Genomic DNA, 25587 nt, shown 5'->3' with positions numbered 1-25587 from the left:
CAAGCATATCAAAGGATTGAAAAATCTCTTACTTGATGCTTATAACAAGGATGTTCATTTTCAGGTAAAAATGAAGAGAAGCAATGGCCTACCTACATTTTTCTAGAAAGTTCCTTTTATAGTTCAGCTGATTCATACCAACAGACCTTATTTTATGAATATGGAGTTTTACAAAGTAAATTTAAGTAAAGTCATATGTGTTTAGTGGCTACTGCTAGGTAGCCAGATAGTTTAAGGGAAATCTCTTTGTATAGGAATAAGTCTTTCTGCTAATCAGTATATTATAGAAAACAGAATACAGTATTTCAAAAATGCCTAGGCCCTAGTCTCACTTTGGCTTCACAGTGTGAAACTGTAAGACCATAATTAAAACTGAAAGGCGATGGAATACTTTTTTAAACTAGAATAGTTAAGGAAGGTCTCTTTAAGTAGGAACTGTGTGGACTGGGTCCTGAATGGAGAGAAGCCAGTGATAGAATCAGCTGGGTGTGTGTGTGTGTGTGCGCGCGCGCGCGCTGGGTCATTCTAATAAAGAGGTGTTGGCAAGTATATAACAGCTTTGTGGTATTGAGTTTATAATACAAAGGTCATCAAAGGTAGGTTTATAGTTGCATTGTGACATTCTTTGAAGGTTAATAAAGCTATTGTAGTAAACATAACCTGCATGTCTTTTTCCATACGAAGAACTGTAAATGTACTTTTGTCTACCCCTGTTTTGAAAAGACAAGAAGAAAACCTTTTGTAGAGATGGAGATGTAGGGCTTAAAATTTTTTTGTTAAATTGAATCATACATTTAAGTTTTGGTTATCTTACTTTCAGCTTAATTGAGGTGTAATTGATATAAAATTTTAAGATACTCAAAGTGTACAACATGATGGTGTTATATACATATATATTGTGAAAGAATTCCCTCCCCTTCATTGATATAATTAACATATCCATCACCTCACATTTAACTCGCTGTGCCTTTTTGGCTGTGGACATTTAAGTTATATTCTCTTAGCAAATTTCAGTTACACAATACAGTGTTACCAGCTATAGTCATTATGTTAATCAAACTGTCATATCTTATTCGTCTTATAACTTGAGAGATTATACCTTTTTATCTTTGTTGCCCCTATCTTCTCTTGGCAGTTACTTTTCTGCTCTTTGTATGTTCACCTGCCCACCACCCCCTTTATAGACTGTATATATAAGTGACACCATGCAGTAATTTGTCTTTGTCTGGCTTATTTCACTTAGCTAAATGCCCTCCAGGTTCATCTGTGTTGTTGTACATGACAGAATTTCCTTCTTTCTTAAGGCTGAAGTACTTTTCTTCTTTTTTTTAAAAAAAATATTTTATTTATTTATCTTTAGAGGGGAAGGGAAGGAGAGAGGAAGAGAAACATCAATGTATGGTTGCTTCTCGTGCATCCCCTGCTGGGAACTGGCCCCTGCCGGGAACTGGCCTACAACCCAGGCATGTGCCCTGACTGGGAATCGAACCTCGATTGTCTGGTTCGCAGGCCCACGCTCAATCCACTGAGCTACACCAGCCAGGGCTAAGGCTGAAGTACTTTTCCATTGAATTTATGTATCACACATCTTGATCTATCTTTTTTACAGACATCTAGGTTTTTTCCACACATTGGGTACTGTGAATAATGCTGCAGTGAATATGGGAGTATAGATATCTCTTTGAGATAATAGTTTTGTTTCCTTTGGAAATATACCCAGAAGTAGGATTGCTGGATTATATGGTAGTTCTATTTAGGTTGGGTAGTTTTAATGGGATATTATCTCACCCCCACCCATTCTTAGTAGGTTCTGAAAATTGGATTGTTGTAGGTTTCTGTGTACATCATTATGTACCAGCTCTAAATAAAGATACTTTTGTTTTTCTGTATAATGTCATATCTCCAAGTAAATACATTATGAAATATTGTTGGACATTTATATCAATTATTTAGATTACCTTTCCCATATTATTAATGGAGATGTCCAGAACCTTGGGGTTTTTTTTCTTGATTTTAAAAAAGATTTTATTTATTTACTTCTTGAGAGAGAGAAACATGTGAGAGATAAATCAGTAGGTTGCCTCTCACACACCCATCTGGGGACCTGCCTGAAACCCAGGCATATGCCCTGACTAGGAATCAAACCAGTTACATTTTGATGCACAAGCCAATGCTCAATCCACTGAGCCATACCACCCAGGGCTTTTTCTTGATTTTAATGAAATAACTCGAGCAGTTCACTATCTAAGTTCTTACTAACCTTTAATGATTAAAGATACAGGATAACCGAAAACATTATTTATTTTTTCTTAAAACATTACTTTTTTTTACTTAAGATAATTTTTTTATTTTTCTACTGCAGTTGAGATATACAATATTAGTTTCAGGTGTACAATATTTAGTTACTACACATTATATAATTTATTAAGTGATCACCCTAATAAATCTAGTATCCATCTGACACCATAAATAGAATATTGTTGATGGTATTCCCTGTGCTGTATTTTACATCCCAGTGATGGATCTGTAAGTACCAATTTGTACTTCTTAGTCTTTCCACTTTTTTCACCCATCCCTGTACCCTCCTGCCATCTGGTAACTGTTGAAATGTTCTCTATCTGTGTCAGTTTCTGTTGTGCTTGTTCGTTTATCTGTTTGTTTATTTATTTATTTAGATTCAGTTCATAGATATGCATTGCCATTTTATTATTCAGTTTTTTTGTTGCTTTCCTTTTTCTCAAAGAATACCCTTTATCATTTCATGTAATACTGCTTTGATAGTGATGAACTCCTGTAGCTTTTCTTGTCTGGAAGCTCTTTATTTGTCCTTTGATTATGAATGATAGCTTTGCTGAGTAGAGTAATCTCATTTAGGTTCTTGCTTTTCATCACTTTGAATATTTCTTGCCATTTCCTTTTGGACTGCAGTTTCTGTTGTGAAATCATGATGCAGACCCTGGCTCGTGGAGTCTGCCACGTTGTGGGTGAGACACAATTGTGGGTGAGAAATCCACACAGACTACTGAGTCCTGTGGAAGAAAAGGGACAGTGTGGCTTTTCTCTCAAGGGGAGAAAAAGTCACGGCTCTTGCCTGGACAGCCTTTATTTCTTTTCTGGGCACATTACATGATGCTCCTCATTTACTATGCACAGGTTTGCTTTAGGTGGTTACCTTTTACAGAAAACAAAGGAGATGATGCCGCTAATCACGTCATAGAAGAAGGACATTTGCAAATGCAAAGGGAAAAGTGGTTGAACTGGTTATACTCCAGACTAGGGAGGTTTAGCACAGACTTTAGGAAGTTACTTTAAAGATACCCAGTAAATGTTTTCTGCCTCAATTCAGGGTGAGGGAGTTTTAGCAAAAGCAAGTCTCAAAGTGGCCTACGTACATTGCAGGCATGATTCCCCATGGGAGAACCTATCCGTGGGCGTGGGTCCTGTGCATCTCCAAGTGGGAGCTGGGCCCACACCATGCAGAACGGTCTCCTATAAAATCAGCCGGAAGTTTTAAGAGAACTCCCTTGTAGGTAATTAACTGCTTTTCTCTTGCTGCTTTTAAGATTCTTCTTTGTCTTTAACCTTTTACATTTTAATGATAATGTGTCTTGGTGTGTGCTTCTTCGGGTTGGTGTTCTTTGGGACGCTGCACTTCTGGATTTGTATGTCTGTTTCCTTCATCGGGTTAGGGAAGTTTTCCATTATTTTTTCATATAGATTTTCATTTTCTTGCTTTCTCTCTGTCTCTTCTCCATGCACCCCTGTAATGCAAATGTTGGTATGTTTGAAGTTGTCCAAGAGGTTTCTTACACTATCCTTATTTTTTCTGATTTTTTTTCTTTTTCCTGTTCTAAGTGGGTGTTTCCTACTTTCTTGTATTCCAAGTCTATGGTTTGATCTTCTGCTTCATTTACTCCACTGTTGATTCTGTAATGTATTCTTATTTCAGTTAATATATTCTTCATTTCTGAGTGGTTCTTTTTTATATTTTCTAGTTCTGTTTTCTATTTCTTCTTTGCTGAATTTTTCACCAAATTGATCTACTCTTCCCCTAAGTTCATTGAGCATCCTTATAACCAGTGTTTTGAACTGTGCATCTAGTAGAGTGCTTGTCTCCATTTCCTTTAGCTGTTTTTCTGGAGTTTTGATCTGTTCTTTCATTTGGGCCACGTTTCTTTATCTCCTCATTTTGGCAACCTCCATGTGTTTGTTTCTATGTATTAGGTAGAGCTACTATATCTCCTGGGCTTGGTAGAGTGGCCTCTAATGTAGTAGGTGTCTTATAGGGTCCAGTGGAACAGTCTCTTCTTTCACCACAGCTGGACACTGTGTCCCCACCCTCCCCCACCCGGTCCGTGTGGGCTGTGTATACCCTCCTATTGTATTTAGGCCTTGATTCCTATCGATGTGTCAGTTGGAGCGATTTATCCCCAGGCTGATTATCTGTAAGGACTGGCTGCAACCATTGTGGAGGATCAACTCTTCAGGGGCCCACCCCACAGAGGAGACTTCAGCAGGGTTCTGGTACCTGCTGAGTCCTCCCCTTGAGTGTGCTCCTTGTGGAGCAGGTGGGGTGGTGCTTTAGTGTGGTCTGAAGCTGGGTGTGCTGGCTCTTTGATCTTCCAGGAGGTTCAGGCCATGGTCATCTGCCATCTATCCCCTGCCCAGGGCTACCTGGCATGAACTACAAAGCCATCTGCAGTTGACTGCTACTTGTGCTGGTCTTGGAGATACCCAAGAGAGGCCACACTCTGACCCAAGGCTGGCTGCTGCTTGTGCCGGGCCTGAAACCACTTAGCGAGAGGTCTGCAGCATGCTGAGGCCAGATACTTCTGGTTTGGTAGGTTTTAGGAAAGTCTGAGGCATGAGCCAAGGCAGGCCATTTTTATGGAAAAAACACTGGAAATGGCTTGGACTGGGGCCCCAAGTTGGGTAGGGCAGGGTGTCAGGGAATCACCCAGGTGTGTCAAACTGTGTTGGCCATGTTGACTGAGACACAGATATGGTGCCTGCCTACTGGTTCTTTCTTGATGTAGCTTCTTTATATCCTTAGTTATGGGACTTAGTGGTTCAGTTAGATTTTAGGTAGTTCTCAATGGTGGTGGTTTTGTAATTTAGTTGTGATTTTGATGTGGTTGTGGGAGGATTTGAGTACTGCATTTACCTATACCACCGTCTTCACCAGAACCAAAATGTTTCTTATTTTTGGGTAATCCAAAATTAAAGAGCCTGAAAGAATACATAGTGAAGTATCCTCCTCCTTTCTTTTCCCTAGGTACCTACTCCTGAAAGCCACTGGTGTTACCATTGTTTTCCATATTCTTCCCGAGACAGTCAGATCCATATGTGTGTTTGCATATATATTTGTTTTTCTTTATTTTATTGAAGAAATAGCCAATTATATATGTTGTCTTGACCTTCCTCAAATTTTTAAAACATATTTTTGTATTTTGGAAATGATTGCGTATCCCTACAAGTAGAGCTATATTATATCTCTTTGAATAGATTTACTGTAACTAACTATTCTCCCTTGAGGGACAGTTACAAGTAATATTATGAATAATACTGTATAAGAATTAATAGTTTTCAATAGTTCGTTTTTTATTATATTTTTCCCATTACCATTTATCCCTGCTAAGGAACTGTTAGTTTTATTTTTAACATTGTCTTCTAACTACCCAGCAATAGTTTATTACCAAAACATTATAAACTGGTTTCATTTATGCACATTATACCCAAAATTTCTAAAGAAAGATAAATAAATTCCAGTTGATACTTAAAGAATACAGTATGTCGTGATTTTATAGGGTTTATTTCATGAATTCAAAGATGATTCAATGTAAGGAAATGTGTTCACAAAACAAAAAGCAATGTAAAGAAAACTAACAATATGGTGAGGAAGGAAGAAAGTTTTTTTAAAAGTGATTAATGACGTGAAAAGAAGAGAAAAACAGTATGCCTGATAGGTCACAACCTTAGTATTCTGAAAAGAAATTAACAAAATAAAACCCAAGCTATCTTGGTCAAGGGGTTAAATGATATAAAGCAGAGATACTCAAAATACTATGACCTTGGCAATAGAAGTAGTAAAAACTATCATAGGAGACTACTTAGCAGAACTCTGTGCAAATGAATTTGAAACTTAAATGAAATGGACTACTTTCCAGAGAAATACAGATTAGCAAAATTGACTTTTATTAAAGTTAGAAAGATTATAAAATGATAAAATCATTATAAAATGATATTTCATTGTATATATGTACCACTTGTTTTAGCCATTCATCTGTTGATGGGCATTTGGGTTGCTCTTGTACCTTGTCCATTGTAAATAATGATGCCATGAACATACAATGTACATATTTTTTTGAATTAGTGTTTTGGGTTCCTTTAGATATATACCTAGAAATGGAACCAGTGAGTCATAAGACAGTTTCATTTTTAATTTTTTTAAAGATTTTATTTATTTATCTTTTAGAGGGGAAGGGAAGGAGAGAAGTATCAATGTATGGTTGCCTCTCATGAGTCCCCTGCTGGGAACTGGCCTGCAACCCAGGCATGTGCCCTGACTGGGAATTGAACCGCAATCGTGTGGTTCACAGGCCCGCGCTCAGTCCACTGAGCTATGCCAGCCAGGGCCATTTTTAATTTTTTGAGGACCCTCCATGTTGTTTTCCATAGTGCCTGCACCAATCTGTGTGTTCTTACCAACAGTTCAAGAGTGTTCTCTTTTCTCCACATCCTTGTAAAAGCTCATTATTTGTTAATGATAGCCATTCTGACAGGTGTGAGGTAGTATCTTGTTCTGGTTTAAATTTGCATTTATCTGATGATTAGTGACATTGAGCATCTTTTTATATGTCTGTTGGCCATCTGTTCTCTTTAAATTTTTTTAGGCTGTTGAACATCTGTTGTATTGTTTTTAAAGATTTTATGTATTTATTTATTTTTTAGAGAGGGGAAGGAAGGGAGAAAGAAAAGGAGAGAAACATCAATGTATGGTTGCCTCTCTCACCCCCTGTACCTGGGACCTGGCCCACAACCCAGGCATATGCCCGAGACTGGGAATCGAACCGGCGATCCTTTGGTTCACAGGCTAGCAATCAATCCACTGAGCCACATCAGCCAGGAAACATCTGTTATATTCATGCATAGTACAGTGGTCAACCACAGATTTGGGTAGAGTTTAACTATAGGATTTGGTATTCACTCTCACTCTTTTACTCTCTCCTTCCTGGGATTTCTTACCTCTCATCTAGCTCTGTGATAGCTTGAAAATCTGTCCTCTGGTTCTTCAAGCTAGTAAGATTGCTGATTTCTTTTTGAGTTCTAGCCAACCAGGCACCAGTTAGGGCTTATCCTAGGTGAATATCCTAGAAAATGGAGGTTGTTCGTCCAGTGCCATGCCTTTCTTTGGACTGTTAACTTCTCTGGGTTTAGCTTAGTTTTGTTTTCTTTCCAGTGTTTTCAGATAGTTGACTTTTATATATTATCCAGAATTTTAAGCTCTATGTGGAATGCTACTTCAGCATTAACAGAGGCAAAAGTTGACTAAACACTTGTAAAAATACAGTAGCTTTTTATACATAATTTATAATTGCTATTTAATATTCTACTGTATGCATCCATCATATTTTTTCCATTCACCTAGTGTGACATACACCTAGGTTGTCCAACTCCCTGATACTATAAACGGTGGCATTTAGAATATTACTTATGGCAAGGTTTCTTTGGCACATATATCACAAGAATGAGATTGTTAGATTGTAGTATATTCGCAGACATAAATTTCATGAGTAAATCCTCTTTCATCAGGGCATTAGTGTTTTTTGTTGTAGTAGTAGTTGCTGCTGCTGTTGTTTTTACTCACATCCCCACAGTACTTGAAATTACCCAGCTTTCTTATGTTTGTCCATCTGATGGGTAGAAGGTGGTGTCTCATTTAAACTTACATTTTCTGCCCTGGCTGGTGCACCTCAGTGGATTGAGCATCAATCAGCCTGCAAACTGAAAGGTCACCTGTTCAATTCCAAGTCAGGGCAAATGCCTGGGTTTGCAGGCCAGGTCCCCAGTTGAGAGTGACTCAGAGGCAGTAGATACATAGATGTTCCTCTCACGTGATGTTTCTCTCCCTTCCCACTCTCTAAAAGTAAATTAATTAATTAAACCTTAAATAATAAACTTGCATTTTCTGATTTTTTTAGGGATGTATACTTCACATGTTTTTTTATCTTTTATGTGGTCTTAGTCCATTGCCTATTTTTCTGCTTATGTATTTCAAGTCAGAACTATAGTCTTCCTTATGATTTATGCTGTTTTGGCCATGTCAAATAAGTTGTTTGTTATTTCCATGAAATATTTTACTACATCTTCTTCTCTTAGGTTTATACTTTTACCTATTATATTTAGGTCCATAATGCAGTTGCTGTCTTTTGTATGTGGTATAAGGTAGAAATCCAACCTCATGTTTCTCAATATTTAACCAGTTTTTCAAGTATTTTTTTCTTACTTGTTTTTGTAAGTATGTTTTAGTATTTTTTGAGGAAATTCCACATAGCAGTCTTCTTAAAATATAAATCTGATCATGTTGCTTAAATTCATTTCAGTGGTATTCCATTGTTTTAAGGTACAGTTAGTAGTCTTTTTTTTTTTAAGATTTTCTTTTTTAATTTAGAGAGGGGAGGGAAGGAGAAAGAGAAACAAACATTAATTGAGTGCCTCTTGTATGCCTGCAATTGGGGACCTGGACTACAACCCAGGCGTGTGTCCTGACTAGGAACTGAACTGGGGACCTTTGGGTTTGCAGGATGATGCCCAACCCACTGAGGTACACCAGTCAGGGTCAGTCTCTTGTAGGAAGGTCTCTGTGAAGTCATCTCTGCTTGTCTCTGCATTTGCTGCCCAGCCTGCTGGTTCTCTAAACTTAACACATATGTGTTCCTTCTTCCTCTAGGAAATAGCATACTGTTATTGTACATAATACCTTATGTACAATATGTTTACTTGCTTTTCTCTTTGTATTCTTCACTACACTGTGGTCCCAGCAGTTCCTGTTGTGTACTAGTTGTTCAATAAATATTTATCATTTGAAGGAATTTAGTTGAATAACTTGGTACTTATTCTTCATTAACTGGCTGATTGACTTTTTCAGACCAGATTAATGTTTAGGGGGAACTAATTTAGCTGATGAATAAAACTTTATGTAGTAACTACTGTTAATCTTAATAGACAGTTCTTCAAATCTTCCTCATGTTGACATAATGTATTTATGTAGCTCCTTAATTGTTATTGTGGCTTTTTACTTATTTGAGTTTTACAACAATTCTAGATAGAAAGATCTGGCATTATTACTTCTGTTTTAGGGATGTTAAATTATAGTTTAAGTGACTTGCCTGAGGCTCAGACAGCTAGTTTTGTATTTGAACATATGTATTTTGGAGAACGATTTCTTTGCTTAGGCAGCTGTGTACTATTAGTGGTATGAAAAAAGCCATTTCTATCCATTGTTTTGCTGGGTACGTTTTAAAGGTAATATTTATGAGGTTTTCTTTGTTGGCTTTTCCTCTCTGCCCCCACCCCCGCCTTTTTTTTTGAGTTATCTTAAGTTTTACAGCTAGCAGTAATGGTTTTCAGTCATATCAGTACTTTTGGGGAGAGAGCCATGGGTAAATGGTTTCATTTAGAGATTTGCCTATGGAACCTTAAATAAACAAACATTGTGTAATATATTACAAACTAACTATAGTAAATGTGGTGTCTTAAATATCATGTGTATTATAATTTTTAATAGGGATTTTTTAATATGCCTGAAACTATTTTTTTAAACTTAAATTTTAACTGCTGTTGTACTTAGAATGTGTAAAGTACTTTGGTGTGTGCTCTATTGTTCTATCAAATTGCTTGGGAACTTGTATTTCTAGGCAGGCAGATTATGCACTTGCAGGTAGAATGCTTCCCTAGCTTTATTAATGTTATTAAATAAAGTTGAAGTCATTTATGTTATTAAATAGGTTCAGATGATTTTTTAGGTGATTTTCTTTTTAACTGTTGAGATTTGAGAAATTTTTAAATAGGTCATATTTTAGTAGTACTTTATATTGAATGTTTTACAGGTATTATTTACTCTGAAGCATGGTCTATTAACCATAACTGTCTAGTGATGAAGGAACATTAAATAATGGAATTAGTACATTTTTCCAGTTGGTTTAGAAAATATGCTTCCAGCATCAGTATTGTATAAATCTTGATATATGAATTGACTCTTTAAGTATATTAATTTTATTTTTTTTATCTTTTTTTTCTGTTCTTTAGAGGAAGTATCATTCTGCAAAGGAAGCTTATGAACAACTTTTGCAAACAGAAAACCTGTCTGCACAAGTAAAAGCGACTGTCTTGCAGCAGTTAGGTATGTATTAGTATACATTTGATGTAATATAAGTACTTCTCTTTTGTTTCTTACATATCAGGGATGGTAAATATGTGGCTCATGTATTCTATTCCTTTTCCATCCTTTTCCCAGAGTTGATAGAATTAGTCTGAACCCAACATATTTTCACCTTTTTCCAAGCATTGTCTATTTCGCAGTCTATCTCATTACAATTCGTTAGTATAGCTATTTCATTTAAATTTTCAAACTTATTCTCTAATACTTAACCCATGGGTGAGAGGGATTGAATACTTTATTCTACATATGCTAGTACTCAGTGAAATTCAGTGATTTGCTTAAAGTCACTTAGTGGCTGGTGAGCTTACCCATAGTTCCATGGGTAATATTAAACTAAACTTTTTATATAAAATTGTGGAATATCTAATGCTATAGTTTCTGTACACATGCAATTCTATTCTGATGTCGAAAATGAAGGACTGTAACTATTTGGATGTAATGTATCACTATTACCAAGGAGATGTAATGGAGTTGTTCTCCAACATGTAATTAAGTCGTGTTTCTTGCCTTATATTTGGTATTTGGGTGTTTTTTTTAAGCTTTTGTTTACTTGTTTTTGGTCTCACAAATAAAATGTATATCCAGTGTAGTAATATGAATGCTTTCATAATGTAACTATTTTTAATGTAATTTTAAAATCATTTAAGCTTAGGTTTTATCATTATATTCATGATATTAGTGCATGTGGTATGATTAATTATACAAAATGAACACTTTGCCTTTATATAAAGTTTTGTTTTTAATTTAATCTGTGGTTAGAATTTTACTTGAGTTATCCATACTTTTAAAAATTGTAGAAGCATTTAAGTATTTGTTTTTAATCATTTATATATATAATATTTGAGTAATATGAATTTATCTTTAAATATAAACAAGTTTACTGATATAATAAAAAAGGTTTTATATTCTTAAGTACAAAGCGATGCCTTTAGAATAAAAAGCTTACTCATTCAGCTAATATTAAATATTTGATACAAATTGCTTTTTTATCCACAACATTTATAATTAAGTTTTTATGCATTTTAGCTGCTGTGAATAAGGCATCAATAGCAAAAATACGTATACCTTTTAAATTTAAGAAATTGATTGAAATAGTTTTGCTTTTAGTTATGTGTGAATCACCTTTCCTCTTTGGAGTTGGCTTACCATATTTTAGAGTCTGTAAGTAAACTTTCTATGGTTTTAAAAGAAAAAAAAGTACTTCCACGAATTGAGTCTAATTTATGCCTGAACATCAGTCTTTTCTAGTTGCTTGTCCCTGCTGCTTAAGTAGGTCCTCTTAGAACCTGTTACTCTAGGTCCTGTTCTTAATAGTTACAGGAGAGAGAAGGGAGGAACAAATGAATAATGATATGATTGACTTATATTTCCATAAAACACAGTAATTCAATCCCCTTAAAATATCTTTTGCAGCATAGCAACTATAATAAATGTCAGGAAATAAGGGTCCTTATACGTTATATATACTACAGTCTATAAACAAAGTAGCGGAATTGATATTATGTACTTAAATTGATCCACAACTGAAGTAGGATTCCCCAGCAAATTAAACCACATTATTTTGTGTGTCTTGAAGGTTTAGAATGTAGTATTTTATGATCCAGTCCTGTTATTGCTTATGCGGTCGTTTGTTTATAATAAAATTGTTTTTAAAGTGTACAATATGATGTTTTAATATACCTATACATAGTGAAGTGATTACTGCAGTCAAGCTAATCAACACATCCATCTCTTCACATAGTTACCATTTGTTTTTGTGTGTGGTGGGAGCATCTGAAATCTACTCTTAACAACTTTTCACTGTACATTATACTATTCTTAACTGTGTCATTCTACTGTACAGTAGCTTCTCTAGACTTACTCATCCTAAATAACTACAACTCCATAATCTTTCACCAGCATCTCCCTGTTTTCCCACCTCCCTCTTACTGATAATCACCATTCTGTTCTCTGTTTCTATATGTTTGATTTTTTAAGTCCACATATAAGTGAGAATATGCACTATCTAAATTTATTTATTAAATGTTTGTTGTACCCATTTTGTTTCACTGTTATTTGTACCACATGAATATACTTACAGCCTTGTGTATTTTTGAATTATCAAATACCTTACAGTTTGTACTTTATGTAAGTTGTGAATATATGTGGCCTACATCAGTAACATAGGGTATGTGTGTATTTTGCCCTGGTCTGTCATTGATTATATAGCCTTATACTTATTTCTTATATTTACACTGTCTTGGAGATTCTTAAAATGAATACAAATTTTTGTGTGCGACATTGTTATAAATTTAATATCTTTATATTTTTGTTTCATAACTTGGATTTTTTTCAGATACCGAAATTAAAACTATAGTTTATAAGTTTTAAGTAAATGCGTAAAATTGTTTTAATTTCTCTGGAGTAAAAATTCTTCATAGCTTTGATTGTGCCTTCCTGTGAGAAATAGGCTTTCATATGATCAGAATTGGTAATTCAAAATTTTGATAGTGTACACCAGGCTAAATGAATTAATTAACTGAAAAAAGTATTTGTATTTTCTGTTCGGTATTCTTAACAATAGAAGAACAATGAAATCATTTAGGTAAATATTTTAAATCATTTACTGTAGGTTGGATGCATCACACTATAGATCTTCTGGCAGATAAAGCCACCAAGGAAAACTATGCTATTCAGTATCTCCAAAAGTCCTTGGAAGCAGATCCTAATTCTGGCCAGTCCTGGTATTTCCTTGGAAGGTGAGACTTATCAGACACTTAAATTTTGCTTTTGTTTATTCCAGCTAAGAGATTTGAATTATGATCTAAAATGTTGGTTTTATATTTATAACCGGATCATTGTATTTTTCCCTTTAAATACATTATAACAAAGATTTGTGAAAGCCAAAAAATAAAAGAAAGCTTTAGAATCATGCAATTTGCTCACACCATAATCTAGTATACCAGAACATTTCTTATTTTGCTTATTGGATTTTCATTTGACTTGAATTATTACTGGTTTTTTAAGTCTTATCAGATTGTAATTTTTTATTCAAGTACTTAAATGCTTTTCTTTATGATTTTTACTGTTTTCTTTATATGTCAATTTAGCAGAACAGAATTTCTCTTTCTGCCTGTGACTACCTGTAGCCAATGGAACCTTGCTATTTATAATTTTGATTAATGATATATACTTTAGAACGGACGTATTTGATTAATAGATCTAATCACAGTTCTACTTGAAATCTTGCATTGAGAAAGTAGATGCATTATTGAGTACATTATTGGATTGTGGGAACAGAACAGTGTCATGTAATAAAAATAGTTTTCTGAAAGTCTGTAAACTTTTCTCTGTATTTTGAATGTCTGAATTGGGCCTATTGATTCTCTGAAATATACCTTATGTGTACGTATGTGATAGATTATATTTTGGACCGTCGTCAGATTGTATTTGGTTTCTAATTGGTTTTAGCTTTTATGGAATGGTGGAAAGATCCCATGTAGTTAGGAGCTGAGAGACAGGGATTCAAACCTTGGCTAGGCTACTATTTGTGGAGTCATGGAGTTATCCATCTTGAGGCCTTAATTTTCTTTAACCTATTATAAGAGAGTATTGTATTACATCAGTGGTTCTCAGTAGGGGCTGTTTTGCCCCATAGGCGACATTTCATTATGTCTGGAGACATTTTGGTCATCACAACTATGGGGAATGCTAGTGTCATCTAGTTGGGATAGCCCTGTACAGTAGGGACTAGATCCTAGGTTCACCAAGTCCTTTTTTAATTATATGGGGCTGTGTCAGAGGAGCCTAGTTAAGTTTCATTAGAAAAAACTAATAAAACCTGTTGGCAGTTGGACTGGAGTGTGTTTGGGCACATTGGTTTTCTACTTTCACTTTGTAGGAAAGGAATGTAAAAACATTGGTTTGGGAAATTACTGCTTATTCCAGTGGTTAGACAGATTTGTCTATATGTTTGGGATTTATCTTTGATTTAACAACAACAACAAACAGAACATATTTTCTATTATCTGTTAAGCATTCCCTTTCTTTGTGGTGTCTGTCCCTGTTTGACATTGTTAATGGCCGGTTTCCCTGTATTCTCTTGTGAAACAGTTTGCAGATGCTGTCACTTCTTTGTCTCAGTCACTGACATTTCTTGTATTGCCCAATTCACAAGATTAGTGATTCCTTAGGCTTATTTTTACTTCCTCCTTAATAGGTGTTCTATGTTCTTACACCTTCTCTTTCACATGGTTAGATTCCAAATCTAGATTTCTATACTCCAAGGTATTAAATTCCAGAACCACATGTCCTATTCTTTACTCATTTTAATGTCCTCACCTCAAAATCAGCATATTTCAAACCTCATTTATTATAGTCTTCTACAAACCACCTTCTTCTCCTTTTATATTTCCCAATGATATTCACTTTCCCCCCTCCCTTTAATCAGGCTTAAAAACTATATTATAGCCTGCCCTATATTTGTTAAAGCACACTACATTAATGAACACTATCAAAATAATTAAAGGTTATTATATCACTGAAATACTTACAGTGCAGATTTGAGAAAACACACATACACCCTATTCTACTTATATAACTTGGTCTCTGGTTTTCTATATTTTATTTTATCTTTGGCTTTAATTTTATAGAGTTAAAAACCAAGAAAAACCTTCTATGTTGGTAAGACTTACTGAATCAGGTTTCAGTTCTCCTTTTCTAAATAGTAGCAATGAAGGCAGTAATTCTTTAGTTTGTAAAAAATACAAACATAAGACACAGTTACAACTCTACTCCCACCACCTATAAGAGAGAGAGAGAGTGTGTGTGTGTGTGTGTGCATAAATAAAATCAGTCCATCACTGGTTTGTTTCTCCCATCTTTCTCTTTTCTGCCATTTTCATCACTTTAACCCCAATTTTGACCTGTTCCAAACCAGTGAGTATAGCCACTGTTTTTACTGTCCATAGTTTATTTTCCTTTTAGTTTATTGTTAGCAGATTAATATCTCTGTAAAGTTCTTTTCATTGCAACATTTCCCTTGGTAGAACAAATGTCAGGGTATTCTTGGGCTTGATTTAAAATTCTCTACTCTTTGTATCTGTGTTATATGCACTAGGTTTTGCGCATACTGTTCAGACAACCTTTTGAAATGCCTTCTCTTGTCTTCTTTGCCTGAATCAGTGATTTTTAGTTAGATCTTTGGATTACATTAATCAGTAACATTCCAAAGAATAATTATGAGGATGAAAGTGTGATGGAAGAAGACTGAATTTGGGATGGTGAACATACAATACACTATACTAGAGAACTTGAGACACGTGGTTATAAACTAAGGGGGGGAGAATGGTGGGGGAGGGAGTGTGTGGGTGGAGGGGAATGAAGGGGGGGGAATAGAACAACTGTAATGGTATAATCAATAAAATATATTTAAAAAAATACACTATACAAATGATGTATTATAGAATTGTGTACCTGAAACCTATATAATTTTATTAACCAATGTCACTCCAGTAAATTCAAAAAAGTAAAAACGTGGTATTTGGGCAAGTAAAAACATTATTATTTTTTTTTGCTGTGTACTCAGCCAGTAGTATTTCAAAATAAGTAAGTTACAGTTACATATATTAATTGGTTTAATGGCAAACACATATGTATATATGTGTTGTTTTTCCATTTTGTTTGCTTGTCCGAATTGCTATATACTGGCTAGTAATTGGAAATCATTGATCTAAACAACATGCATGTACACATATTCAGATCTCTTACTCTTACCATTCGTTCCCTTTCCTTTCCTTTCCTAAATCCTGTAGTGTGTATTATAGTGTCTTCTACCCTAAATTTCTCAAACCAGTTATTATCTGTGCTAGCCATTTAATATGGCATCATGACATTTATAATGTGTCTTTAGTTCTCAACTAAATTATAATCTCTTTGAAGACAGCAACTGGGTTTTTTTTTTTTTCCCTTAGTGCCAAGCAATAAGAACATATTTTCTGTACTTATAATTTCAGCTGCTATTCTATGTATCTATCAGGTACCATCTACATTAAGAAAAATGAAAGGTCCTTAAACTTGAGCAATACCTTGCTACTCTAATGTTTGTGATAGTTGACTTGATATTAACTATGCCTTATGTTTGTATTTTTTACCAATTAAAGAATTTATTGCCCTCATTGTTACTATTAAACTGGTAAGAACAGATACTACACTTGATCTTAGCCAAAAGGCTGAGAAACGATTCATTGTTATTATTTAGGAGAGGAGAATGGAAATCTAATTCAATTAAAATACTTTAGCACCTGTGGGGTCGACTATACTATAGTTTACTGAAGGGTTTAATTAGTGTACATTGTAATTATCCTATATGCAATGACAAATATTTTAGCTTATTAGGCTTTGTCATTTGCACTGACATGTAGTCAATCCATTTTAGCAAATTAATTAATCTGTATTAATGAAAATTGCTTGATTTTTCCCCCCTTTCCTCTTAGGTGCTATTCAAGTATTGGGAAAGTTCAGGATGCCTTTATATCTTATAGGCAATCTATTGATAAATCAGAAGCAAGTGCAGATACCTGGTGTTCAATAGGGTAAGACTTTGTATTACAATAATTGTAACTGATACACAAAGACAGTTACATCACATATAATGTACATTACAGTTTTGATCATATTATGAAGCCAAGCAGTTCTTCTTTGCTGACTTTTTTCATAATTTCTCTTTCTAGTGTGCTATATCAGCAGCAAAATCAGCCTATGGATGCTTTACAGGCCTATATTTGTGCTGTACAATTGGACCATGGCCACGCTGCAGCCTGGATGGACCTAGGCACTCTCTATGAATCCTGCAACCAGCCTCAGGATGCCATTAAATGCTACTTAAATGCAACCAGAAGCAAAAGTTGTAGTAATACCTCTGCACTTGCAGCACGAATTAAGTATTTACAGGTAAAATTTTTAAATAGCAGTTTTTTAAAGGCATGTTTTCTTATGACACTCAGGCAGGAGGAGGGTGGTTGGAAAGTTTGTCTAGTTGTGTTGATGTGTATAATTTGTTTCCATATTTTGTAAACATACCATAGCTTGTAATATTATTTTACTTTTCATTTGAAGTAAGATATGCAGTGTTTTAAAAGATGCTCTTTTGCACATTTGCTCTGTTGGTACATATTAATTTACATGATTTCTTTCCTATGTACTGTCTACATTTTTAAGTTGTCATAGCATTTTAGAGAAAAGAACACAAACACTGTCTTTCACTGTTGCTTGGAGTTTCATGAGAAGACAGCTATAAGAACTCTAAAAACAGATCTGAGCTTTGTTTTAATTTTCACAAAGGTTTATATTTTGGTTACCCTCTTTATACTTAGTATCTTTCTGAAACCCCAAATTAAGAATCTATTTTCTTAAAAAAAAACAATTAGTTGTAGCATTTAGGAAGATTTAGTGGACTTGCTCTTACTCAAGTAGGCTTGTGTTAAATTTGCTTTTTACATAATTTTTCCTAGGCTCAGTTGTGTAACCTTCCACAAGGTAGTCTACAGAATAAAACTAAATTACTTCCTAGTATTGAGGAGGCGTGGAGCCTACCAATCCCCGCAGAGCTTACCTCCAGGCAGGGTGCCATGAACACAGCACAGCAGGTGAGAAGTTGGGTTATGTTCTGCAGGTGCCCAGCTTTAAGGGTTCTTTTCAATCTGTAGTGGTCAAGCATATTTTACTAAAGCACAGGAGGCTTTAATTAATGAGAGGCCTTTTACTTTAATTGTGAAGGGAATCTAGATCAAAGTAAAACTCCCTCTGATATGGGAAGAAATTTTGGGGTGCCAGTTTAGAACCTTTGTGCATTTTCATGATTTTAAAGGAGATTTCTTAAAATAATGCTGCAGTGATTTGTTTAATTTTTAATGCAAGTTTTCCGAAGGAAGGTACACAATTCCTCCATTGATGATTCATTTGATTTTGATTTTCAATAATTGCAATCAGCGATGTCCACAAAACTTTGAAAAGTATGCAGCTTGTAAAGTTTTATAATTTGAAGGAATGAATTAAGAATATATAGAACCCTATTTTTGTCTTCCTTCTGTGATTCTTAGGCATGTAAACCTCATCATCCAAATACAGAACCTGTATTAGGCCTCAGTCAAACACCAATTTCACAGCAATCCTTGCCACTACACATGATTCCTTCTAGCCAAGTAGATGACCTGTCCAGTCCTGCCAAGAGGAAAAGAACATCTAGTCCAACAAAGGTATATATTTTAGAGAAATAGAAAATCCTGTCAAAAAAAGAAACTCTCAACTGCCCTGAACTTGTGCAGTTTGAACATCTCCTGTCCTTTGTTTTAAATCTGTGGACATCAAAGAGTGAAAGGTTTGAGTTTCTTCATTCCAGATTACTATCATATTAAATATAGAAAGTAGGGATAAATTTGCATTCATAAAATCATTTTATTCATCGCCCTGCCGTTAAGATTGCAGCACACTTTTCATTATCACTTTCTACTGACATTGGAATAAATTTCATGTTGGATCTAGTAGACAGTGTGATATTTAGGATAGCCATTTGGGCCATAGTTTAGGGGTGGGCCTTTTTTGGGTGGCTTATTAAAGATTCAGTATTTTTAAGATTTGTGATTTTTCCAAATTTATTATGTATGTAAAGTTATTTTTTAAAAAGTCAATGTCATAATATATTTTATATGGAAATATTCCAATCATAGTTATTTTACCTTGATTAGTCATTATTTTTATCACTATAGATTTCACCAAATATTTTTAAAATTTTTTATTAATTTTCCTCAGAATACTTCTGATAATTGGAGTAGTGGCCATGCAGTGTCACATCCTCCAGTACAGCAACAAACTCATTCGTGGTGTTTGACACCACAGAAATTACAGGTATGTGAGATATGTTTTTGACAAATTGTTTTTTCTATTAAAAAGGAGTGAAGGTAGTAAGCTTAAAGTTTTTAAAGTATTCTTAAAAATGAATAGTAGAAAACTTAATTAATATGCACGTGAGTAAAATGAACCCACATTTATCAGATTAATAGAGATAATTCATTCTTGTTTTCATTTATTTTTAAACAGGTAATACATTCAAATGGTTCAGACTGCATCAGTAGGAATATATGGTGTATAAAGTAAATTCTTTTTGCAACTCATGACCCTAATTGTTTAGTTACCCTCCTAACAGCCAGTGTTCATAGTTTATCTTTCCAGAGATATGTTGTGTATTTACAAGAAAATATATATCCCCCTTTTCGCATACATTATTATTACCATTTTGCATAAATGGTAGAATGCTATACTGTTAATAATCTCTTTTACAGATCTTTTCTTGTCACTATATAAAGGGGTTCCTTATTTTTTTATGGAACAGCATATTTCCTTATGCAGATGTTATACCCTGATTTAAGTAGATCACAGTCAGGTTGTTTTCAGATTTTTCCTGTTCCAAACAGTGCTGCTTTGAGTGTACTTGTCATAGTGCATTTTTAAACTTAAAGAACTTTGTGTGAATACTGAAAAATACTGTGTTAAAGAGTAAACGTTTGTGCCCATTTATCTCAGTAAACCTTGAAATGAATGCTCATTTTTATCACTTTTTAAAAATTGAGATAAAATTGGTATACAAACAGTATTTGTTTCAGGTGTATGACCATGTAATTCAGTAAATGTATGTAGTACAAAATGATCACTACCAAAAGTCTAGTTATCATCTTTCACCACTAACCCTCTTTATCCATTTTGACCCACTAACCCTCTTGCCCTGGGTAACCACTATTTATTCTCTGTCTGTGAGGTTCTTTTTTGTTTAAATGTTTATTTCTTTCTTAACTTTCTCAAACTTCTTAAAAGACTTCATCTTGGGGTTGATTATTGTTTGTCAGAAATTAGTGTCTGACTACAAAGCGATTCTGAATTTATCTAGTTCTTTCAGGGAAAGGTTGCTTAAAATAATGAGTTTGAGTTAGTTTCTTGAGGAGTCTTTGACTATATTCTTTTTTCTTCTTTTCCTCTTCTAGCACTTGGAACAGCTCCGTGCAAATAGAAATAATTTAAATCCAGCACAGAAACTGATGCTGGAACAGCTGGAAAGTCAGTTTGTCTTAATGCAGCAACACCAAGTGTGTATAGTGTTCCCTCCCCTAAAATTTGGTAGCATTTGGAGTGTTTTTATTGACTGGAGCATTGTTTTTAGAGCATGTTCATGCCCACTTCTACTTTCTCCCAGTATTTGTGTAATTGAGTGATCTGTGCTTGTAATATTAGTAGTAGGCAGATTTTTATGGAAAAAATAGGTATAAATTTAATTTTGAACACAAGATTTTGCATTATATTATTCATCTAAATGCTATTTTGTATGTATTATGGGTTTTTCACATTATTTAATACTTGATAGGCTATCTATGCCAAATTTAGGTGGGTTTTCTTTAGTGTTTGTTTAATTTGAAAGGTCTGGCATGTAAATCTAAGAGAATGAAATTTTAAGATACCCAGTTTTGTGATTGGGGAAAAGACATAAATTCCAGAGTTGTTTTTCATAATATTCAGCTGCTTTCTTTTGTCATTACTAAAGAGGTGTTTATTAAAAATAAAGCCAATTTCCACTTTTCTAAGGAAGTTAATCTAAATAGGAACAGACATAATCATTTTTTGTTTTTCTAGGTGTATACCCACCTAGAAAAATTAAATGTTGGGTAAAATCAGAGACCATCTGGTTACACATATACCTTCATAATCTGATTCTTTCCCCTATGGACCACACAAGCAGCATGTTGTTTTTTTAATTTGTTTTTCAACAGATGAGACAGACAGGAGTTGCACAGGTACGATCTACTGGAATTCCTAATGGGCCAACAGCTGACTCATCACTGCCTACAAACTCAGTTTCTGGCCAGCAGACACAGCTTGCTCTGACTAGAGTGCCTAGCGTCTCTCAGCCTGTAGTCCGCCCTGCCTGCCCTGGGCAGCCTTTGGCCAATGGACCCTTTTCTGCAGGCCATGTTCCCTGTAGCGCATCAAGAACGCTGGAAAGTACAGACACTATTTTGATAGGCAATAATCATATAACAGGAAGTGGAAGTAATGGAAACGTGCCTTACTCGCAGCGAAACGCACTCACTCTACCTCATAACCGCACAAACCTGACCAGCAGCGCAGAGGAGCCGTGGAAAAACCAACTATCTAACTCCACTCAGGTAATGTGACTAGCTACCTTATTGGCTTCTTATATAATATTTGTGTTTATTTGGTTTTATGCATTTTTAAAGGGAAGTAAAAGTTTGATGAACTGGTTTTACAGGCATGTTTTAATACTATAGTGCTGTTACTATGTTGTTACTCAGTATATATACAGAGTGTATTTTCTTTTCCATTGTAAAATTCACGCACACACACAGATAATAATGGAAAGTTTGGAAGGAAAAAAAATTATACAATTCCCCCCAAACCCACTGTTAATTTTGAGTGGCATTATAAGCATTTATGTGATGTTACTTAGTTCATCTGCCTGTGTTCGCCCTACTTATGATCAGGTGCTATGCTAGGTGGTAGGTATTCATTCTGGTAGGAGAAAAAGACCATTAATGAAGCAGTTACTAGAAATTACTATCAAGTGTGACTTAAATGGAAAAGTGCTATCAGAGTAACTAGGAGGCCAGATAACCAAGATTTTAGAATCTTCAGAAATTAGGGGATTTGGCAGGGGAGAGGGAGCTGGTAATGTGTGCCTAGTGAATAGATTATAAATGTAAATTATTATAGATTAAGAGGAGAGGATGAAATACAAGGCTAAAGGAGGCAGAAAAAAATTGCCTATTTTTGTCTTGGAGGCAAAATGGAGCCAGTAAAGTCTTTAAAAGAGAGTTATGGATTTCATAAACATTATTTTTATCAGATAGGTACTATATTTTACTCAGTAGTTCACTGTTAGCTGTTTAATTTTTGTTACTTTAATTCTGATTATTTATGCACATGGCTTTTTTTATATTCTGGATTGTTTTCATGGAATGGGTGCTTCAAATGGATCAAAGAGTAAGCCTGTTAAAAAATGCTGCCAATGCATATTGGCAGATTACTTGTACTTTTATTACTCTATTGTAAAAAATAGTTGACTTATTGCTTTAGGTTAGCCTTACATTTTTGATAAAACTGATATAAGTTCTTTCTCTAAGACTGCTAAGTCTATTCTTTTTTTTTTTTTAAGACTTTATTTATCTGAGAGGGAAAGGGAAGGGGGGGGGAGAGAGAGAGAGAGAGAGAGAAAGAGAGAAATATCAATGTATGGTTGCTTCTCGTGCGTCCCCTGCCAGGAACTGGGAACTGGCCTGCAACCCAGGCATGTGCCCTGACTGGGAATCGAACCGCGATCGTGTGGTTCACAGGCCCGCGCTCAATCCACTGAGCTACACCAGCCAGGGTTTGCTAAGTCTATTCTTGAAGTGGCTTTTGGTGGGACCATTCCTGCTAGAGTAATTGGTAGTTTTATTCATTATTAAAGAAATGTTCAACACCTACTATGTACATGTCCTGTTCGAGATTCTGAGGAAAAAAATCAAAGAAAACATATAAAAATGTCTTAATTTGTATAGGTAAATAAGGACAATAAAGAAGCATATATGTAGAGAAAAAAACACAGTATTTATTGAAAAAGAAATCCATGTATAACAGTTCAAACCCATGTTCAAGGGTCAGCTGTATTTGGAAGGTAGAACCAACAGGATAGGCTGACAGTGATGTCTGAGAAAGAGGAGTCTAAACTAGCCTAACCAACTAGAAGGATGGGTAACACTGATTCAGAGAAGAGAAGTCAAGACTGAACCTAGGATCATTCTAGTGTAGTGGGTCAGGAAATTGAAGAACTAGCAAAGAAGACTAGAGTATGAATGATCAGTGAGGTGATGGGAGATCAGGAAAATATGAGTAATGTCCCAGAGAGAAGTAAAATGTTTTAAGGAGAAGAGTGTGATAATGTATAAAGCACATATAGTGCACAGAGGTCAAGTAAAGTGAGGAGTATAAAATTGACCACCTGAGCTATTTATTTCTTGACATTGCTGAGGTCAGGAAGCTACAAGCTAGAGGTCAGATTAACCCCATGACCATGACCTGTTTTTTGTTTTTGTCTTTTTTTTTACAGCCTACAAACTAAGAACGATTTTTGCATTTCTTAAAATTTTTAAAAAGATTAAAAAATTTTTAAGTATATTTTATTGGTTACGCTATTATGGGTGTCTCACTTTTCCCCTTTATGCCCCTTCACCCCACACCTCCCTCCCTCTGGCATTCCCCACCCCCCTTAATTCATGACCATGTGTTGTACATAAAAGTTCTCTGGCTTCTCCATTTAACCTCCTCCTCCTGTCTATGTTGTACCTACCTATTAGGCTTCTTATTCCCTGTACCTTTCCCCTGCCCGCCCCACTGATAACCCTCCATGTGATCTCCATTTGTGTGATTCTGTTCCTGCTCTAGTTGCTTAGTTTGTGTTTGTTTTTAGGTTCAGTTGTTGATAGTTGTGAGTTTGTTGTCATTTTACTGTTCATAGTTTTTTATCTTCTTTTTCACAGATAAGTCCCTTTAATATTTAATATTAAGCTCTTAATAGAGCTTGGTGATGATGAACTCCTTTAACTTGACCTTATCTGGGAAGCACTTTATCTGCTCTTCCATTCGAAATGAAAGCTTTGCTGGATAGAGCAATCTTGGATGTAGGTCCTTGCCTTTCATGACTTGGAATACTTCTTTTGAGCCCCTTCTTGCCTGCAAGGTTTCTTTTGAGAAATCAGCTGATAGTCAAGTCTGTAGGAACTCCTTTGTAGGTAACTATCTCCCTTTCTCTTGCTGCTTTGAAGATTCTTTCCTTATCTTTAATCTCGATTAACTTAATTATAATGTGCCTTGGTGTGTTCCTTTTTGGGTCCAGTTTATTTGGGACTCTCATGTCCTGGACTTCCTGGAAGTCTAGTTCCTTTGCCAGTTTGGGGAAGTTCTCCTTTATTGTTGCTCAAATCAGCTTTCAGTTTCTTGCTCTTTCTCTTCTTCTGGCACCCCTGTGATTTGGATGTTGGGACATTTAAAGTTGTCCCAGAAGTTCCTCAGCCTGGCCTCATTTTTTTTTTTTTGTTTGTTTTGTTTTTTTGGAATTCTTGTTTCTTCACTTTGTTCCAGTTAGTTGTTTATTTATTTTTGTTCCAAATTGTTGATTTGAGTTTTGGTTTCCTTTCCTTCACTATTGGTTCCCTGTATATTTTCCTTTATTTCACTTTGGGTAGCCTTCATATCTTCCTTTATTTTGTGACCATACTCAATCAGTTCTGTGAGCATCCTGATTACCAGTGCATTGAACTCTGCATCAGACAGGTTGCCTGTCTACTCATCGCTTAGCTATTTTTTATGGAGTTTTGATCTGTTCTTTCATTTGGGTCATATTTCTTTGTATTGGTGCACCTATTACAGTGTAAAGGCTGGAGCCTTATTTATTTGCCAGGGTGGGGCAAACCACTTCACTGTGTTGTGGCGCTGTCTTTGGAAGAGGAGTCTGAAAGGGAACAATGCTGCTTGCTGGGCTATGGCCCCACTTTATGTCACTTTCCTCACTTCCCACAAGTGAATTGTGTCCTTTCAAGTGCTGATTCCCAGGTGCGTGGGCTTGTGTACATTCTAGGACTCTTTGGGTCTTTCCAATGAACTCTCCTGTGAGACTGGGAGTCTCTCCCATTCCCGTAACTCCCACAGGTTTTTACAGTCAGAGGTTTTGAGGCTTTATTTCCCTGCGCTGGAACCTTGGGTTACACAGTCTGTCTCGCTCCCCAGTTGTTCCTCCTGGGCACGCAAATGTGAGATTTATTGGTCGGCCAGCCACCTCCTTGTCAGCCCAGGCTGTCCATCTCTGCCCTTCCTACCACTCTGGTTTAATGTTTCTTCTTTAACTCCTTGGTTGTCAGACTTTCATACAGTTCCATTTTCTGGCAGTTCTTGGTGTTTCTTATTTTTAAATTCATGGTTATCCTTCTTTTGGTTGTGTGAGGAAGCACAATGTATCTACCTACAGCTTCATCTTGGCCTGTACTCCAGTTTTTGCATTTTTAAAGTGGTATTTAAAAAAGGAGAATGTATGACAGGTTATGTGACCCACAAAGCTTACAATATTTACT

At 35.4% G+C, this 25587-nt stretch overlaps 1 protein-coding gene and 1 pseudogene across 6 annotated transcripts in view; one reads left to right on the top strand and one right to left on the bottom strand.

Annotated features, from left to right (window-relative positions):
• The window catches only part of KDM6A (lysine demethylase 6A), a 176115-nt gene that overhangs the window by 106220 nt on the left and 44308 nt on the right, over positions 1-25587 (top strand). For 2 of the 6 annotated variants that reach the window (XM_037037816.1, XM_037037821.1), the window contains exons 9-17: positions 10309-10402; positions 13053-13179; positions 16915-17013; positions 17152-17371; positions 17932-18066; positions 18520-18675; positions 19229-19324; positions 20455-20556; positions 21235-21630. In XM_037037816.1, the coding sequence (XP_036893711.1) occupies positions 10309-10402; positions 13053-13179; positions 16915-17013; positions 17152-17371; positions 17932-18066; positions 18520-18675; positions 19229-19324; positions 20455-20556; positions 21235-21630 (1425 nt within the window). The remainder of the gene's footprint in view (positions 1-10308; positions 10403-13052; positions 13180-16914; positions 17014-17151; positions 17372-17931; positions 18067-18519; positions 18676-19228; positions 19325-20454; positions 20557-21234; positions 21631-25587) is intronic. The other 4 variants (XM_037037817.1, XM_037037820.1, XM_037037818.1 and 1 more) reach the window with 4 other exon arrangements.
• LOC118981097 (uncharacterized) lies at positions 16527-16662 on the bottom strand (annotated as a pseudogene).

Source organism: Sturnira hondurensis, unplaced genomic scaffold (assembly GCF_014824575.4).
Source record: "Sturnira hondurensis isolate 20B ecotype Veracruz unplaced genomic scaffold, ASM1482457v3 Scaffold0023495, whole genome shotgun sequence".
NCBI classification, from domain to species: Eukaryota; Metazoa; Chordata; class Mammalia; order Chiroptera; family Phyllostomidae; genus Sturnira; species Sturnira hondurensis.
The sequence above is the reverse complement of the archived record's forward strand: the minus strand, read 5'-3'. Positions and strand labels throughout refer to the sequence as shown.